The sequence below is a fragment of the Ursus maritimus genome, unplaced genomic scaffold, assembly GCF_017311325.1.
Source record: "Ursus maritimus isolate PB19 unplaced genomic scaffold, ASM1731132v1 scaffold_9, whole genome shotgun sequence".
Classification (NCBI taxonomy): domain Eukaryota; kingdom Metazoa; phylum Chordata; class Mammalia; order Carnivora; family Ursidae; genus Ursus; species Ursus maritimus.
In genome coordinates this window covers 17,319,477-17,339,683 of record NW_024427107.1, presented here as the reverse complement: position 1 = coordinate 17,339,683, position 20,207 = coordinate 17,319,477, and the positions used below count along the sequence as shown (strand labels likewise).

The 20,207-nt window shown below is 44.9% G+C and overlaps 1 protein-coding gene across 1 annotated transcript in view; it reads right to left on the bottom strand.

Annotated features, from left to right (window-relative positions):
- Positions 1-20,207, bottom strand: part of VXN (vexin) — a 23,484-nt gene extending 3,277 nt beyond the window's left edge. Inside the window, exons 1-4 of the mRNA XM_040626159.1 lie at positions 18,759-20,207; positions 14,364-14,419; positions 6,344-6,494; positions 2,341-2,402 (exon numbers count right to left, since the gene is read on the bottom strand). Of these exons, the coding sequence (XP_040482093.1) occupies positions 2,341-2,402; positions 6,344-6,494; positions 14,364-14,419; positions 18,759-18,825 (336 nt within the window). The 5' untranslated portion in view covers positions 18,826-20,207. The remainder of the gene's footprint in view (positions 1-2,340; positions 2,403-6,343; positions 6,495-14,363; positions 14,420-18,758) is intronic.

The window sequence follows — 20,207 nt, the reverse complement described above, 5'->3', positions numbered from 1 at the left end:
CTCTGCCTGCCCTTCAAGGCCACTTCTTCCCAGAGGCCTTTCCTCAGGCTGGTGGCCTAAGTGGATTTCTCTGCCCTCATGTCCCTTGTCCCCACAGCCGTGAGTACCTACGTGACATGTTTCAGCATTTCACCGGTTCTTTCTATGGTTCTCTTCTTTTTTTAATTTATTTGTTTTTTTAAAGATTTTTATTTATTTATTTGTCAGAGAGAGAGAAGAGAGACAGAGCACAAGCAGGGGGAGCAGCAGGCAGAGGAGAAGCAGGCTGCCCGCTGAGCAAGGAGCATGATGCGGGGCTCGATCCCAGGACCCTGGGATCATGACCTGAGCTGAAGGCAGATGCTTAACTGACTGAGCCACCCAGGCATCCCTCTAGGGGATGTGGTATGGACATATGGACATTCTTGTTTCATATGCTTGTCTAGTCTCCCAGTCCTCAGAAAGGTGGCATGGTGTGTGTCAGGGTCTGGCACTTAATCCCTTTGGTGGCCCGCTGCAGCCCTCCTCAAGGAGGTGATGAGTGCTCAAGAAGCATGTGCTGAATGGAAAAGTAGCTGACGCCCTAGCCAGGGCTAAACCCAGAGTTTGCTTAGTCAATGGGCATACGCTATGCTTTGTTCCTTCACCCCAACCCCATTGAAGGTTTAGGGTCACCACATTCCTGGAATTGCTGGGAAAATCCAGGTTGAGGACATCATGATTAACTGTCCCCTTCTCTCCCTAGCTGGCCAAAGGTTGTGGGCAGAGTTACTGTGCCACCTTGTGGCCTCTCGGGAGCTCTCCTTCCCCATCGTGCCAACAGCCCAGCCCCGGGAACATACGCCCGCCTCTTCTGCTCCAATGTCCTTGGTCCTCCTCCAGTGCATGTCAGCACGGAGTCAGAATTAGCTGTGTAAGCTCTGAATCCCTCTCCCACCCTGGGATAAGGGGCCTCTGATGAGCTGCAGGACCCCAGCATCACTGTCTCAGGCTCAGGGGAAAGAGTCAGTCTTGCTGCCTCTTTGTCACTGTGTCCTCATGACCACCCTATCCCATCCCAACTCGTTCTGCCCTCCCAGATGCAGTTACTTCTCTGCCAGGGGTACTGTGTGAGCCCAGCCCAGAGGTTTGGGGCAGTTAATCCTCTTTCCCTTAACCTTGGTCTTCCTCCGGCCTAAGCTGCGGGCAGCTCTTTGAGCTGTTACAGCCTGACAATCTGCCTCAGTTTCTCTTGAGTACTAGGTTGGGGCAGGGGACTCCTGATAAAACAGCGTGACCCATCCCTGCCCTCTGTGTGGTTCTCCCAGCACAGGGATGACCTACATGAGGTATTTGGATTAGATTTTCTGCTCAGACGCGGAGTGAAGTGCTTACTGTCCAATTTGTTCCAGAAGGAGGAGGCTGGCCCACACAATCTCCAGGGGCTTTTCTAGTCCTCCTGTGGCACGATCCGCCAATCTGGAGAGCTGTTGCTCACGGAGACCAGGATGCCTGAGCTGACCTCACCTCTAGCCATGATTCTCCCCTTACTGTGCCAACCCAGAGGGTACCCACATTCATGCCCAGAGGAAGGCGCAGGAGATGTGTTTCTTTTTTTTTTTTTTTTCTGAGCTAAGTCTGGACGTGCACCCCCCTGATCTCCCTTCAGGGAAGGACTGCTGCCCAACCGCTGGGGTTCAGGCAGCAGATGGCTCTCGGCTCCTCCAGGCATGCGTCGGGTGCAGTGGGCCCCTCACCAGGTGACACCTGGGCTGGCGCAGGCCACGTACCATGACGGAGCGAGGAGGAAACAAAGGTTTGGCCATTTGGGCCCATCTCAGGGAGGCTCCCACCAGGAGGTATCTGGTGCGCATGGCAGTTCAGCCTCTGCGCAAGCTGACCTCCCTCCTCCTGCCACAGGTACCAATCCCTAATACAGATCTCATACCCCCTACGCCACATCTCAGAGTCTGCCTCCAGAGACCCTGACCTGGAGCACATGTCCTCCAGAGCTTTCCCGACCAGAGATGCCTGGTGCTTCATGTTTTTACAACGTTTAAGGCCCTTGCAGCTCTTTACCCCCATAGCTGCCCCTGGGAATTAGTCAGGCGTTTCCACCTGGCACGTGCCTACCACAGAAACCACTTCTCTCCCCCAGTGCTTGAGATGTCCACTAGGTAATAATACCTTCCTCTGTCTGCCTAAGAGTTGACTTTCTGGCAAGAAAGAGAGCAACGCCCAGTGGTGTGCTGTGATCTGATAGACTTCAAGAGCAAAGAACCTTCAGGCTTGCCTTTCTGATAATCCTCAGGCCTGAAACAAAGGACTGGGCGAGAAGTCTAAAGCACCACAGATAGAACTAACCAGGCTTATTTTACTTACCAAAGACTTTCCATATGCTCGATTCCCACACAGATTTGATGATTTGGGTTCCGAACTCCCCACTGTAGGGTTGAACAGAGGAGGCATTACTCAGTAGTACTCTGTGTTCTACTTCCCCCCCGCTTCTGCGTCAATGATCTCATCAGCTAATCAACCACAAGCTGGGAGTTTCTAAAGGCCTTTGTGCCAAGCAGCAAAATCAGGCAGTAGGGTCAGGCAATGGGGCAACTGTCGGGTGGGTCACCTGCACCCCTGGCACTCTTCTGGGCGTGTGGTGGGCAGGGAGGGTAGAACTAAGGTCTAATGAAATCATGTGTGTGGAAGCAGTTAGTACTGCGTCTGTGGGCAGTAGCTGCTTGGAGAATGTGCTCTTAGCTTGTCCTTCCTTCCTAAGGAGCTACATTACAAGAGGTTATCAGGAGTTCAGTCTTTACTGCAATTTAGCTTGCTGATCCCGGACACTCGTCTGTGGAAGGGAGCAGAGAAGTCTGCCTGTGTGGTGGGAAGCACAGCTCTATGATGGTCGAGGGTTGGAGATAAGCAGAGTCCTGAGACATTGGCCACAGGAGACTTACGTGAGAACCTTCTTGCTATGCCTTTATTCCTGAAGCCCGACCTACTTCTGAGTAATCTCTACCCTGAAGTCTGCAGCTTCTGAGAATCCAGGTGTTGAGCTGAGGGAGCTGGCAATAGGTGGGGGAAAGCTGGCTTTCAATATAGTCTTTCCTTGGGCAGACATTCCAGAACAAGCCCCATCCTATCACACTATAGCAAATAGAGATGAAACACTCCCCAGCCCAAGGAAGAAAACATTTCAATGGCAATAAAATGAAGTTACAAGACTACCAAGATTAAATCATAACTTACAGTGCTCTGGCATAAAGAATAACAGCAGCTCATAGTTTTGAGTATTTACTGTGTCAGGCACTGTGCTGAGTGTAAAACACATAAGCACTGTCTCATTTAATCCTTACCATAACCCTGTTAAGTAGATATCATAATAGGCCCCTCTTTTCAGACGAGGAAATCGAGGCTTTGGAGATACATAACAGAGGAAGCCAGGTAAGGATGATCTAGGGAATGGCAAACTGCTTTGGGGGTCTTGTAGGGCTGGAGAAACAAGACTGAGGGACACCCTAACTCAATCTGGGAGGTATTTGCCAGGTAGAGACAGGGCAGTCTGCAGGAAGAACAGGGTCAGGGAAGGTCTGGGAAACAGAATATAATGGAGCAGTCACAGAACTGCACTGCAGCTCAGGATTTCTGTGTGTATGGACGGGCAGGGACAGGAGTGTGTCACAGGAAGTGACCCTGGAGAGGTCAGAAGAGAATGGATTCCCGAGGGCCTTGAACATGGTCTGGAGGGCAGTGGGGGTAGGAAGGGGGTAGGAAGGACACTGAAGCAGAAGGATGGCAGAGGCAGATTTCTGCTTTAGATGGACTGCTCTGGTAGCCTTGTAGAGGGAAGAGGGACTGGAGGCTGAGGGCCAGGGTTGGATGCTACACACCAGGGGTGAAGGGGGCCTGAGCCCGGGTAGCCTGAGGTAGGTACCAAGAGGGAGCGATGAGACATATCCAGGAGTTGATATTGTCAGTGTTTAGTATGTGACATGGTGGGTGGAGTGGGGGTGAGGAGGACAAGGGGGTGTTAAGGAAACATCCCAGCTGAGAAAGGAAGACAGGTTTGAAGGAGGAGGACGCATTCCATTTGAACATGTTGATTCTGAGGTGCCTGAGGACATCTTGGTGGAGACGTTCCACGGGCAGCCAATTATCCAGGGCCCAGGAGGTGGTTGTCCCCATTCCGGGCATTGAGGTTCACCTGTTCAGGGCCTCGTGGTGAGAGAGTTTCTCAGCTGGTCTTTGCCTTCAGAGTCCCTGCAATTTCCAAGATTCCTCACAGAATCTTTCTCCCACATGAGAAGGCTACATCATCCAGGAGCCTTCTCCTACAGCTCAGAAAAGAAGCAAGCCCCCAGATCTGAGCTCCCTGGAGACACACATCCTTCTAATGGGAGGATGGAAGACTCCGTGCCCAAGCCTTTCCTGTGGAAAGTGCTGGGTCTGGCTTTGACTCAGAAACCCCTCTGGCATCTATCAGATTGGGGGAGCTGAAGGAATTGAATCAATGCCCAGCTCAATCTTTTTTTTTTTTTTTAAACCTGCCTAGCACATTCCCTGCATGAGCTGACTGTCACATGTTGGGCGGATTCTCTCCATTTCATTACTTACTGTTCTCTTAAACAATAAAAGACTGACTTGGACAGTCGAGCTCCACAAACTACTTAGGAAGGAAAGTGGCCCCTAAGACTAGATGGTTGGAAAGACATTATTCTCTGGGGGGATGGAGGCATTGGCTAAGAAATTAGCAGAACCAAGATTTAATTTCTGTTCTGTTGCTAATAAGCAGTGTGACTTTGTATCAAACAGCTTCTATGGTATCTGTTTCCTTTTCTGTAAATGGGCCTGGGGTGCTCGCAGGTCAGTGGTCCTCTACTTTCAGTGTGCATTAGAATCACTTGGAGGGCTTGTTAAATCAGAGATTGCTGGGCCCCACCCCAGAATTTTATTCAATAGATCTCAGGTGGGACCCCAAATTTACATTTCCAGCAAGTTCCCATGTGATTCTGCTGCTCTGGGGACCCCACTGTGAGAACTACCTGTTTGTCTCTAAATCCTTGCTAATCAATATATTGTCCTTGGACCAACATCATCAGCATCATCGGGAAGCTTTTTAGAAACATAAAATCTGGGGCCCTACTCAGTCTTACTGAATTAAAATCTGCATGAAAACAAGATTCCCAGGAGATTCTTTTGCACATTAAAATTTGAGAAACATGACTGTAAATCCATTTTATGGTTTGTTAGTGAAGATATTCTCTTTTTCTCTTTCTACACACACATGCACCCACCCACCCACCTATATATAGATGCAGAGAAAAATTTATCTCCTCTTAATTTGCAAGGCAGATTGTGGTTTTCCTTATGCTTTCACTCTACATATGTGTATATGTAATCACTTAGCTAGAGAGTATAGCTTGATTTATGCGTTATTATACATCGGATCATAAAAAGAGGATCAGGATGTTACTGATCAAAGAAACCTTAGAGATCCAGTCGAGCATCTATGAAGAAGGAGAGGAGATGGATGGATGAAAAGATATACTCAATGAAGTATAATTTCAGTTCTTACAACAGACAAAATTGTTGACACCCAAATGCCTTCAGAAGGACATCCCAGACTTTCTACTGTGCATTTTGGAGTTAAAATATCACTTACTTTAGGCTGTGGACATAACAGAAATAACCTAAACCGGCAACTAAGGGCAAAATACCATCACAGACTTCAGCGGGCGAGGTGCAGATTCCCATGGAACTGCTTGGGGTGGAGGCCATTTTAAAAAACAGTGAAGGTGAGACTACAAGGTTTCCAGTTTTCAAAACAAATTTGTCCCTAAATTCTTTTTAAAGATTGTTCAAATAGCCCTAAGTCATTCACATTTACAATGGTGAGATCGTAAGATGGCAGTTTATGAAGAGCCTGTATAATTACACACACAGCCTGTAAAATAACGTAAGCTTCTGTCTTCATGAGTCATGTCTACACTAGTTTTCTCTCCCCCAGAACATAATGATTTTCATCTCTCGGACCCAGCAGGGCTTCCTGGGGAGCAAGATGGTGAATGAAAGCGTCCATGCTCGCCCGGGAGTGTTTTTCTGGTAGGTGTTCTGTGTGGCTGCTGTAGGTGGGGCCCGAGAGCAGGTGCACTCAGAGCAGTGACGGCCCGCGCCGAGCAGGGGAGGGGGCGGGGCGGGAAGCGCACGCCCCAGCCACAGGTGCTGCGCTCACCTGGCGGGATGGAGGACGCCAGGGAGGAGCGTGAGGTTGTTGGAAAAGACAAGCCGGGCCGCAGACCCTGCGGCTGCTGGGCTAAGCGCGTCACTGCCCCCCCCCCCCCACGTCCCAGGCAGGTTCCAGGGACTCGATCCAGGTCGCACGTACCAGGTCTGGCCGGGGCTTTGGCAAGGTGGGTTCCCTGCGGCCGCGCGCCGTGGAGCCGGCCGGACCTGCGGCCCTCGCCGTCGCGGCGGTCGCTGCGGTGCGGCAGCAGCTCCAGTGGCCGCGGCGTGTAGAGGTCTGACTCGATCACCACCTGCCGGGAGGAAGGACAGTCAGCTTGTTCCTCTCCTTCGGATCTTCAGATGTACCCTGGGCACACAGTGACTTACTGGAGTTTTCCTTACTCCAGCGAATGCTAGCAGCAGTGGGAGAACTTGGGTTAACTGGCCCCCAACAGTCAACTGTTTTATTTAATTTCACCAGGTGCCGTGGTGCAGGAAGCTGAGGGTCCCCGGGGGTTCCTCACCAGCAGCCCCTTCAGAGTCAGGAGCCTGGGCCATCAGGCCAAAAATGTCACCTGCCCCCCAGGTGCCTGTTCTGTTTGGCAACAGAACAGGCTATTTGAAATGATGACAGTTCTGGAAACCAGGGTCATACAGTCTTTGTGCTAAGTAGACACCCTCGTTTCACCCAGAGGACAGCTTTTTGAATGCTCCAGCAGAAGGAAGACCTGGGGAGAGGACCCAGGGCCCAACTAATTCCCAGGTTCTGGGTGGCTCAGTCGTTAAGCATCTGCCTTCGGCTCAGGGTGTGATCCCAGCATTCTGGGATCGAGCCCCGCATCAGGCTCCTCCGCTGGGAGCCTGTTTCTTCCTTTCCTACTCCCCCTGCTTGTGTTCCCTTTCTCTCTGGCTGTCTCTCTGTCTGTCAAATAAAAAAATAAGATCTTTAAAAAAATAAAAAGAAAGAAGCTGCTGGCAAGACAGTGCAGACAGAGCTCCACATGCTCACATTTCCACCACCTTGCAGAACTCCTGAGTCAGGAGGAGCTGGGAGATGAATTTCCACTATGTATGGTTTGCTAAGTGGAAATTTCAGAAACCCAAACAGAATGCTAAGAGCTAAGGTGTTTTCAGTCATGATCACCTACTGAATAGTTATTTTGGGAAGTATATTAAAAGGAAATACCCCTTTTGTCAGGACCCACCAAAATGGGCCTTAAAAGTTATAATAAACACACTTAAATCATTGAAATGATTTAAATGTATAAACTTGAGACAAATAATACCATATTTTATCTTAATACCGGGAGTGATGAGGGAATCTTAGCAGTTTTGGGCTCATATCCTGCATATTTTTATACATATCCAGGACATTAGGGTCATTCATTCTGAAATTCTTCACTCCTTTGAAGCTGGTTAGGATCTGTATACCGTAGCTTCTCTGAGGTTTGCATTGACTCATTTGCTTGCTCCTTTGGCAGATGTCCTGCAAGGGCACGTTCTGTGCCAGGTCCTGGGCGCTGGGTGCATCTGTGAGTTCGGTGGACCCATCTCAGCCCTTTTTCTCTAGCCTTTGACGGATCCCCCGCGTTTATCCACATAGAACACTTGTGTTGCTTTTGGAGGGTGCTGAGCAAATAAGACTACATTTCTAAATATTAACATAGGGTGGTATTTCAATTTAGTGGAGAAAAATTGGATCTTTAATAAATACTGTTATAATAAATGGCAGGTAACTGCAGGAAATTGATTTGTGTTCAAACTTCTCACACCAAAATATATACCAGACAGATCCAAGATACATGTTAAAAACAACAAACACAAGAAGTGAACGTGGCTCAATACAACATTTGTTACGTATGATGGGGAATGATCCCTATGTATAGAGAACACTTACAAATCAATAAAGAGGAAGAAGACAAAAGAAAAATGGGACAAAAACTAGGAGCTGACCATTGACAATAGAAATACAAATGGTAAACATGACACCACAAACATGAAAAGATGTTGAACGATAATTAAATGCAAATGAAAACGAAGTTGTGTGTGTGTGTGTGTGTGTGTTCGTTCTCTTCTCAGATTGTCAGTGGTGAAGAAGGGAACTCCATTTGCGGTCATGCAGACCTGAATTCACGCCCCAGTCGTGACACTTGGTGGTTCTGTGGAAAGGAGATATTCTTGTGTGTCCTTGCTGTGTGGGGGCAGAGTAAATGCCTATCACCTGTAGGGGTTTTAGTAGCAGAGCTTGCTCTTTCTTCAAGCTACATATTTATCTGCAGAATCAGAGCAGTTCATGTCTCCCAAAGAGGAAACTAGGAGAAGCTGTCACTCTTTGCTCAGTTTACCACAAATAGTCCTTTGCTTAGAAAACTAATATATCCCCAATTTGGTCTTATCTGGGTTAGGAAATTAACTCCTCTCAAGCCCATTTTAGGGCCCAGACTCATTCACCCTGTGCCTTTGGAGAAAGCTGATCATTCAGGAGCGTGTAGGATTAGTACCTTTTCTCCTCTGGGCACTGCAGAAGGTGGGGTTTTTTTTTTCCCCCAATAATTTAAAATATTTATTCCTTTTTCCTCCTAGCTGAATTGAGATATCACTGACACATACGATTTGGTAAGTTTAAGGTGTACAATGTGTTGCTTTGATACATTTATAAACTGTGGTATGATTAGAAGGTGGTGGTTCTGTTGGGCTGGGGCAGTGCTGGGTCCACCCTGTGCCAGCTCAGTGCGGGGTCCAGCACTGACCACCCAGCACTAACAGTCTCCTCTGCGATCCTCCTTACCTTCCTTCCCCGTGGCCCCGTTCTCTGCCATGATGTTGCCCAGAATACTGGAATTTCCTAGATTAATGGTAGTTCGGAGCCCTGTTCCCCTGGACCCTTGTAATATTTGGCCTAAAGGGCTCTCCCCTGGAATGTGACTCTCCAGGTTGAATAGGAGAGACCTGAGCCTCATTATGATACAGAGCTCTTGACTGTCACAGGTATTTCTGATTTTATTTTCATTCTGTCAGCATTCTTCTGAGTGAGGAGGAGTGAGACTGGTATGTTTTCAGACCTACTTTGTACAAGGAGAAAGTAAAGCAGGTAATGAAAGCCTGCGGAGTCCATGAGGGAGACCCGGCATTTCCTCCTCTGAAAGGGAAGCAAATGTTCCCTTTCAGGAACAAGAAACTCCACCTCCGCAATCCTTCTCTGCGCTGTGGGGTGGGAGAAGAGAACCAGCAGGGAGAGAGCCGAGAGGCATTAGCTGCTCAGCGCTCTGCTGGTTGGAGGAGGCTCCCTAGGGATGGGGATGAGGCTGGTTACTTCCCAGGTCATGACTTAGGGCCAAGTGCCCCTTCAGGGTATCTTCTCCAGTCCCCAAAGGATGCCAATAGCAGGAAAGGAAGGAGGAGAGGTGCCCAGTTCAGATTTCCCTTTCTTAGCTGGTCTGGAACTTGTGGTTCTCATTTCCCACAGTAACAGAGGCTCTGAGAGGGCTTAGGGAGGGGGAAGGCCGGGGCAGGGGGGGCGGGGAGCACGTTGGGCCCACCCCAGGAAATGGACACCTGAAAGCCTGGGTTATTTTCTGGTCTCTAGGACACAGTTTGGGGCAGCAACTGCTGCTGGGCTTAGAACAAACTGGTCTGAGAGTAGGTTGTTTAGCGGCCCCCCCCTCCCCCAGTACAGGAGTAAGCGGGAAGGGAGGGGAGGGTTTAGTGTTGGACTTGCCTTTCCAGCAAACTGCCTTCTGAAAGTAGGGGGGATAGATTAGAGCAATAAACTGCCGCTCCGCTGCTGATCTCTGGTCAGAGCCTGGAAGCAGGGAAGGCATGGGCTAACGCTCAAGCCTCAGGACTCCACTCACTGACCTCTTCAACTCACACTTCTGTTTGCCGGCCTCGGGGGCCAGTAGGGAGTTGGAAAGACAGGTGAGACCTAGGTGATGGAGAATCATCATGATTTAGGGCTGATGGGATCCATAACAACGTTCTAGCCCAACTCCCTAATTTTACACATAGAGAAACTGAGGCCAAGAGAGGTCATGTGTCTACAGGGTCACAGAGTTATAAGGGGCAGAGCCAGGATGAGAGCCATGGTTTTAGGACTTCTAGGTGAGTGCTCTTTATAAGACCCAGAGAAGTGCCTACATCCAGATAAGAAATTTCAAGTGCCATCAATCGCATTTTGAAAAATCAGTAAATTTCCCAATAAGATGGAAATCTGAGGAGATGTGACATTTACAATCCCATATCTCCATCTTTCCTGGCGGTGCTACCACTGCTCATTATGATGGGGCTGGGAATCGATGGCCCCTGGGGGCCTGACTCCATCGTAGAGGTGCTGTGGCACTAAGGATGGTTTAGAGAGGAGAGATCTTTGTAAAGGAAGGAACCTGACTCCACATGGTAGCCCAAGGACAACAGACACAAATAAGAATTTCAGGACAAAGAAAGTCATAAACATTTGTAGATTCAAGCAGTTACAAAATGTAAATATTTTCCTTGGGAACTCAAAGGGAAGCCAAGAGCCAGTCGGACGAGGAAACAAATAATCAGAGACGATTCTTTCTGTAGGACTCACTTCCCTCATCTTAGGTAGACTAAGACCTTTCTTGTCTTTTCTAATTTGAATGTTCTGTACAGCTGGCATTGAGGTTTGCTAGCAAAGGATGAGTCAGGCTGTTAGGGGAAATGAGAAATTCAGAGGAGAGCTCAAAGGCCAGAGGGCATTACTAAGTTGTCTCACCTGGGGGAAGACTGCATCGTTGAAGACAAGACCCAGCTTCTAATTTTTTTTAAATCAAAAGCAAATTTTAATATGTATTCATATACTTGAGTCATTTTTTTTCCCTCTGAGTAAAAATATTTTGGAGAGGGAAAGTCATAAACCATTAACATAACTGTCTTTCTCAAAAATTTCCACTCCCAGGAAACCTGAGAGCATGGTTCTACAGGGCTGCCAGAAGTCAAGTGGCTGAAGTTCCAGAAGGCTGTGCCCCGTATTTTGGTTGGTTTGATATCTCATCCCCTGTGGTTTCATCCCCACCACTGAGAGTTGTCTCCTTTATTTAGGTTCGAAATCTCCTGAGGATTTTCTTCCCTAGAACTTACTTAACTATTAGAAAGTATGGTGATTTAGTTTCCATTTTAAAAGCTTTTGTAAATATTGTTCTGTCCTTACAAAGCCAGTAGATATTGGTATTAGTGATTCAGACAGGAACATTGTTTAAGGTTAAAAATTTAAGGGGCGCCTGGGTGGCTCAGTTGTTAAGTGTCTGCCTTCGGCTCAGGGCGTGATCCTGGGATCGAGCCCCACATCGGGCTCCCTGCTCGCTGGGAGCCTGCTTCTTCCTCTCCCACTCCTCCTGCTTGTGTTCCCTCTCTCGCTGGCTGTCTCTCTCGGTCAAATAAATAAATAAAACCTTAAAAAAAAAAAAAAGAAATTCAAGGCAAGAACTTGGTTGAGAACTAAATATTCCCAATTCCCAAGGGATCTTTCTGGAGTCATGAATGATTTGTGGCTCCTTCAAATCCAGAGTAATGCCAGACTCAAGCCCCTTGACCGAAAAGTCTGTCGTGAAACTTTTCTTAAACTGTAATCACCTACAAAAAACCCCTTTCCTTTCCATTTTTAAAAAGATTTATGTATTTATTTTAGAGTGCAAGTACAAGTGGGTGGAGGGACAGAGGGAGAGAGAGAATCCTGAAGCAGCCTCCCCACTGAGCACAGAGCCTGAGGCAGGGCTAGATCCCAGGACCCCAAGATGATGAACTGAGCCGAGATCAAAAGTTGCCTGCTTAACTGACTGAGTCACCCAGGTGCCCCTCCCTTTCCATTTTTGGTAACACCCACTCCTTGAAAGTCAGGAGCATTTTTATTGTAGACTGTGGGCTTCAGTTATCAGGGACCAGGAGAAAGGTCAGAATTTCTTGCCCTACTATAAAGAAATTTTCCATCCATTAAAAGCCCCTTTCTTTCCTTTTCTTTTTGTTTTTTGTTTGTTTGTTTGTTTGTTTGTTTTTAAGTAGCCTCCACGCCCAGCACAGAGCCCAAGGCAGAGCCTGAACTCAGGACCCTGAGATCAAGACCTAAGCTGAAATCAAGAGTCAGGTGCTTAACCAACTGTACCACCCAGACACCCTCATTTTCTTTCTTAATGTAAAATATTCTCAAAAGTCACTAAAAAAATAAAATGACAGAAAAATGTGCCAAAGACATGAATTAGGAACCTATAGTGAAAAAATATCAAAATGCCTGAAAAGATGAAGAATGATATTGATAATTAAAGAAATGCAAATTAAAACAAGATATTTTCACCTATCAGATTATCAAAGATTAACAACACTGATGATGTACAGTATTGGCTTAGGTGTTTTGGTAAAGGTGCTTTAAAACACAGTTGCTAAGAATTTGGCAGGGGATATACATTTTTTTCAATGTTCATATCCTTTGAGCATTTTCTTTTTTTTGAGATATAATTGACATATAACATTAAGGAGTACAACGTGTTGATTTGATGACCAAGGATTTTCATATCTGTGAATTTATCTTCAAAAACATTTGCTTATGAAAAATATGTTCAAGGATATTCCTTGTGGCATTGTTTTAGTAGAATTTTGTTAAATAATCTAGAAGACTTCAGATGTGATTTGGGTAGAAAATTATAGTACATTCATATAATGGCATGGTATGCAGCTTTGATGAAGAATGAGGTAGATCTATAAGTATTAGCTGGCATGTAAAAATGTTCAAGACTTACAGTTTAGTGAAAAAAGCAAATTGCAAAACAGTACATTATTGAGCAATGGAGCACAATAATGATACGTTAGTGTATGGGAAAATTTCACTTATAAAGCGCCAATACTAATTGAATGCTTGGTGTGTGTCAGGCTCTAGACTAAGCACTTTACATGTGTTAAATCATTTGCTCCTTCCAATGGTTCTTGAGATAATGTGCTCCTATTATTGCCATTTGAATACTAAAGAAGGTGAGTCCCAGTATGGTGGGCAACTTGCTCCAGGTCACCTAGCTAGAAATGGATAGAACTTGAATTTAAGTCCAGGCAGTTGGACTCTTAAGTCTATATACCTAACCGTTATGTTCCACAGCTTCTTAGAATTTTCTGATACTGTATTTTATATTGTCATAGTATTTGAAATTTCATAACGGGCACATACTACTTTGGGAATTTAAAAAAAAGTAATGTTTATGAAAACAACAACGACTAAAACCCCATATCATTCCCAGGACGCTGAAAAAAATTCTTTTTAATGGTGACTAGGCCTTCAAAAACTGAAATACTTAGAAAATCAAAATGCTGTTCCACGAAAGATTGTGATAGAAATTGAAACTCCAACATAACCAAGAGGAAACCATTTGCAGTTGAACCTTTTTAGTGAAAGTACGAAGATGGATTGACAACTTTTGTATAAAGAAATCTGTAAGTAAAATGAGAAATTTACAGCATTCTTTGGCTCTAATGACATGTGAACTAATTTTAAGGTAATGTGAATGCTTATAGAGTAGCAAAAGATAATGTAAAAAAATGAAAATTGATGTTAGTAGGGTTGGAGGTAAATGGAAAAGCATTGCTGGAAGCCTGGCAACTGTTCAGAATTCCTGGTGATGTGTGACAAAGCTGTAAGCAGAAACCATTTTTTTAAAAAAAAATCACCATTCTCCACATCTAGCATAGTGTCTCTTACACATAGTAGGAATGAAAATAGTGGATGGATGAATGGATCAAGGGATAGATGAAACTATTCTTATCCTTTTACTTGTTAATTTACCCTGGAATTAATCCAAAAGATTAGTATTTTGTACAAATTAATTGCAATGCTATTTATAATAGTGAAAAAATGGAACCTCACAAATGCCAACAATAGGAGAACACCTAAGTCAGGGATACTATACTCATCGTGGACTCTATTTAAATAAGAACACAATTTTTTTAGAGAATGAGATTTACTCTATGTGTCTGGGGAAAATGGCAGAATAGGAGCTGTTTGCTGTCTGGTAGACATTTGTCAATTATTTTGGTGAAGGGGAGGACAGGAAATCGAGCAGCCGCAACATGCCATAGAGAAAAACTTCCTGGCTATTGAGAGCAGGGGAGAGGAAGTGAAGAAGCTAGATGATGCTTTTGTAATGAAAACCAATAAAAGGGATCAAAATTGAAGTTGTCCTTACATTCTTGGTCAAGAGGTGTTGAGAGCTTTTGACTCTTCTTCTGGCTGGACTGGACACTGCAAAGAGAGAGAAAGGAATGGTTTTAGAGAACGTTGGTAAAGCTGATGTAGCCTCAGAGAGCGTTGCACCTGGAGTGGGGAGGGGTGCGGAGGAGGGGAAGTGGGGAGAATAGGCAGGGTGTAATTACAATTTTAGATGTTACTTGGCTGAGTGCACCAAAGTTCATAGCAGTATTATTCACAATAGTCAAAAGGTGGAAGCAACTCAAATGTCCACTAACAGATGAGTGGATAAACAGAATATGGTATATACATACAATGGAATATTATTCAGCCTTACAAAGAAATAAAATTCTGATACATGCAGTAGCATGGATGAACCTTGAAAACATTAAGCTAAATGAAATAAGCTGGACACAAAAGGACAAATATTGTATGAGTCCACTTATATGAGATACCTAGAGTATTAAACTCAGAGACAGAATGTAGAACAGAGGTTACAAAGGCGTTGGGGGAAGAAGGTCATGGGGAGTTGTTATTTAATGGGTAGAGAGTTTTGGTTAGGGATGATGAAAGTTCTGGAAACAGATTGGTGATGTCTGCACAACAATGTGAATGGACCTCATGCCACAGAGCTGTACATTTAAAAATGCTTAAATGGTAAATTTTATATCATGTATGTTTTACTACAGTAAAATCTTTAAAAAATCAATTAACTATTAAAAAATGTTGGTTGGAAGAAGGTGTATATTTTGTTGAAAATGGAGTTACTCAGGTATCTCTTTTCCATATTGCTACTAGAATGATTTACTTGGAACTGAAATCCCACCACGTCACTGCCCTGCCTAGAACTGAGATGACTCCTTGTCACTTATCAGATAAGTGATCAGATGAGTGCTGGGTGGTGTTATTTTCTTCAGAGCACCTACAGCCATGATACCTGGGGTACAGTGTGCTAGTTAATAGCCAGGGTTCCCAAATCCTTTCACTTGAGTGTGAGTCAGAACTGGACCACTTGCCACTTATGTGACTTGGTCAAATTACCCATCCTCTCCACACTTTCCTCTCCTCATCTGTAAGACAGGGGGAATTAATGGCACCCACCTCAGAGGTCTGTGACAAGGATGAAATGAACTAATATTTATAAAGCCCTTGGTCCAGTGCCTGGCAAAGAGTAAGTTCCCAGGAATCAATGGTGGTTATTATGATTTTCCTCCATCTCTGCAAGCTGAAGGCAGGTAGAAAGAATAGGTGATAACTTTTAGATCTGACAGCATTCCATTAGGATTTCTCTTTCTGGAGTTTTCTGCATTTCCTCCTGCTCTTCCCTGATCCCTCTCCCCAACCACTCCCCATTGCTGTTTATCCTCAAGGGAATTATTTTGAATGCTGTGGTGCCCTAGAATTAAACCCCCTCTGGTGTGTCTCAGGAAATAACTTCTGGTGTAACTTCTTGGTAAAACCACAGCTTTTATCTTTTGTATTTACTGTGAATTGTGTCTATGAATTTTTTCCCTTAAAGGGCTCTCTTTCTCTCCAGAAGGTAAAAATCCACACTTGTCCTCAGTTAATAGACTTGATATCTTTGTCCCATCCCTTTAAAATATTTCAGTAACACTCTAACACTTGCTGCTGCCATATTTTTGTGAGACATTAAGACGGCTCCGCTAAGAAATACATATAAATATTAACTTGACCCCAATATATGTATGTGTGTGTGTACGTTGGAAAGAAGGATATAACACAACATTAGAAAGGTAATAATTGCTCACGTTGAGCTTTACCAGGTGATGGCTTACTTGCCTTATCTCATTCACTCCTTATAGCAACTCTGTGAGCCAGGTACTCTGCTTTATCTCTATTTTAGTGGCGGGGATACTGAAGTTAGGGGTCACACAGTTGACAGTGGAACAAGGCCCTATACTCTTAACCATTGGCCACACTGCCCACGCTGCTGAAACTGTGCCCAGAAAATGTGTTGGCCATTTTGGTCATGCTAAATGATAGCGTTGGGAAAAGGGCAACCCAGGGAGAACTATAACCTTGTTAGATAAAATTAAGCCACCTTCTACTTCTGTAGGCAAGGAATGTGGGGATGTATTGAAGAGTTACCAATCTCTCTTATAAGCAGGGACTTAAGAAGAGCTAGCACTGTCTACTCTCACTGAAAGCCCTCTGCTTGATAGCTTTGGAGAAAGCAAGAGGAGGCAGAAAAGGAAGTAGGAAGAGGTGAACTTCTTCCATTCATGGTCTAAGGTAAGACTGCAAATACTCCTTTTCTAGAGAACAACTTCCTGAGCAGTGAAGTGTCCATGAATACCAATGAATACTTGGTTTATGACCAGGAGATGGCCATGAATGAAAATGGCAAGAAAGGAATACAGGATTAAATATTGATCTTTGACTGAACATAATCATTGCTCTAAATATGGAACAAGAATAGAAACCATTTTTTAAGTGATGTATTTAATGGTGCTTACTACATGCTGGGTACTGTTCTATATGCTTTATATGTTTTATCTGTATTTCCATCCCCCCCCCATAACAACCCTGGGAGGTAAATTCTAGCTCTTTCTTTTACAAAAGTGGAACCTCGGGCCCAGAGAGATGAAGCAGCCTGCCCAAGGTCACACAGTGCAGAAGTGGCCGCAGTCTCTTGACCACTATGCTAAGCAAATGGAGTCACAGGCCCTGTTTTAAATGCTTTTATTCAGGTGAAGTGTGACATTGCTCCTGAATTGTTGAATAAGTTTTTAATTAAAAAGGGCTATTCGGCTTTGAATTTTTTTCTTCCTTTAAAAATTGCTAACTGGAAAAAAATGACCGGAAATAGAGACATATTTTAACATTTTCATATTTGCTTCCAATTTGTTTTTTCTCATGTAAAAGAAATAAAGAATTAGGCAAATTTCAATTCCCTTTCTATTCTCCCCTAATTCTTCTTCTGTCCCTCTCCAGGGCTAGTAAGATCACTAATTTTATCTGCATCTTTCCAGCCTATGTTTTCATACTCTCTCTGAATATGTATCCATAAGTTGTTTTGTATTGCCAGATATAGTAATTGTTATCATACATATAAAATTTCCAGCCAGCCTTTTTCGTTCCCACTCAACATTATGTTTTTGAGATCTGTGTCCATATACATAGATCTACTTCATCCCTGTTGACAACTGTGGAATATTCCATAGTACGATGACACCACATTTTACCCCCTCCCCTCCTCAAGGACACTGAAGCTGTTTTCAATTTTGTCCTCCTAGAATCAATGCCACTGTGAACATCTGTGAGCAAGAACATCTAGAAGTGGAACTGCTGGGTCAGAGGGTCAGCTTTGACTTTCCAGGTACTTTTCAGAGGCTCCAGACAGACTTCCAACTCCTGCACGTGGGCAGACTCCTTGCTCTTTTTTTTCTCTCTCTCTATGTGGCAATAGATGTCAAAAGCTTTATTTATGTTCTGTTGGTGTCTCTTTGTGACCAGGCGGAGTCTCTCCCCTCCCCCCTGAGCAGTGGCCCTGTCAGTGGCTGACACGGGAAGAAGAAAGGGGTTGTTTGAACAGGGGGTCACAACACCAGCAAACATCCAGCCCCCTTCATTCAAGTCTGACAATGAGACCAGGGCTAAGCCAGAGTCCCAGGCTCTTCCACCAAGGCAGGGACTGTGGGGAGAGAACAGAAGGAGCAGGAAAGAGGACTGAGCTTTGGAGGGGGCGAGGGAACTGTCCAGTAACCAGACACCTGCCGTCCGCTGAGCTCGCACACAAAGCCCTCCGTGGGACTTGACACCATTCACCCCGAGCACAAGAGCTGACAGAGTCACACGTTTTGGCGGCGCGAGTTCTGGGTGAAGTTTGGGAGCAGGGGCCCTGGGATCTGTGTTAGAGACCAGCCCGGGTCAGGGCATTATCTGACCACTTTATTAGATTTCAGGCCCCTGCCGGGAGTATTTCTCCTCACCTTTGATGGCATCGTTAGAAATCCTACTTTTGAGCCAGCTGGTTCTCATTTCAGAGCCCACTTGCTCATTGGAGAAGAAGAGAGAATCTCTCTAGCTGCCCTGGGAATTTTGTTTTCATCTCTGTTTCCTAAAACAATGGCTTGCTGTCACTTTCACTCGGCATATTGGGTTACCAGGACTGAATTAAGTGGAATTGGGAGCATTTAACTGCCCTCATGCCCCCACCCCTTTGATGGATTGTTTCTCAATGACTGATATTTATCCATGTACCTCCTTTTCCGAAGCAAGCACAACAATAACAGATACCATCACAACAGAGAGCCCATCCACCCCTCCGAGAGAGACCCGAGGATAAGCCATAGTAAAACAGCACGTGATTGTCCTTCACCTCCGGCAGAAGGTGCCGCGGTGAGGAAACGTCAAGGGCAATTTCACTCACCCTTGGAAGGGATCACGGTGGTGAAAACTTCTATATTTTCATCACTGCAGCTGTAAATCTGATGCATCGTTTCAGCCTTCTCTCCCCCAAAGTGCCGGGAACCGGAAGCCTCTCTCCGAACCCCTAGTCGCGAGGTTTCCTAATCCAGTCTGGCTCGGGGATCATTGTGCAGGTCCACAAAAGACAGGCTGCTGCTGTGATCTCATCTCATTCCAGAGTCTTCACTGCAACATTTTCTAATCCCATCTTTTTTTTTTTTTTTTTTTTTTTTTTATGAATCCTATTATTGTAAACCTTTGATTGAGCGTGGAGGCTTCAGTCCCCTCCCAGCCAGGACGTATTTAACATTTTTATTTTGCCGTGTCTGCCGCAGTGATTTTGGAAGTCTTTTGTGAAGTAACGATGAAGTGAAATCGCCGACTCGGTTAGCGCCAAGCTTGGCTGGAGAATCTCACCGAAAAGGAAACGTGAATTTTGGTCCCAGCAATTACCCTTTTCATTTCAGAAACGAAGGGGGCTTTTTTTTTTTTTTCCCCTTCCTCCAGAAGAACTGGATATTCAATAATTTGTTGTGTGTTGATTTGGCTTCCTTCTAAGTTTCTATTTTAAACAAAAGGACTGTTTCTCCAGAGCATTCTCGCTTCACGCCAGTACATGACAAGGCTGACATTTCTAGAGAGCGGTCTATTTTGCGTCTCCTTGTACAGCCCTTCAGGTGCTTGCAGAGACATGGTAACAGCAGTGCCCTGACACCCAAGGTGGCACAGGAAGATTCGATTTTCAAGAAGATTGTATTTTTATTACCCTAAACACCCTAGTATATATTATTCTATATATTCTATTATCCTCTATTTATATAGAATAATATGTATCCTATATTTCGTTTTATATATGCTATGTATACACACACAAATAAGGTATGTCTGAAATTATGTCAAACCCACTGTCCTTCATTATGCCGTGTCAGACTTATTTCTTCATATTGATAATGATGATGTAATCATATTAACACTGATAGTTGGCATTTATTAAATGCTTGCTAAGAGCTAGGAAGCATGATGTATGATCTCATTTAATGTCTACAACCACCCGATGACACTAGCCATTATTTTTGCCATTTTGTAGGTGAGGAAACTGAGGCATGAAGAGACTGAGTAATCTGCCCAAGATTAAAACACCAAGTTCATGGCAGAATAAGGATTTAATCCCTAATTTGACTCCAAACTCTGTACTTAATCATTAAATTATACTCCATTCTTTACCTTTGAAGCCTTGCCACCTACTTTGAACCTGGGGGTTCAAAGGCCCCCTTAAACTTGGACTTGGTGTCCACTGCTATTTCTATGATAGACAAATTTGGGGCATTTATTCATCAGTTAGTTGTCAGTATTACACTTATGTCTCAGAATTGCACCTAGCCATAGAGGATGGCTCTGGGAATCCTTGTCT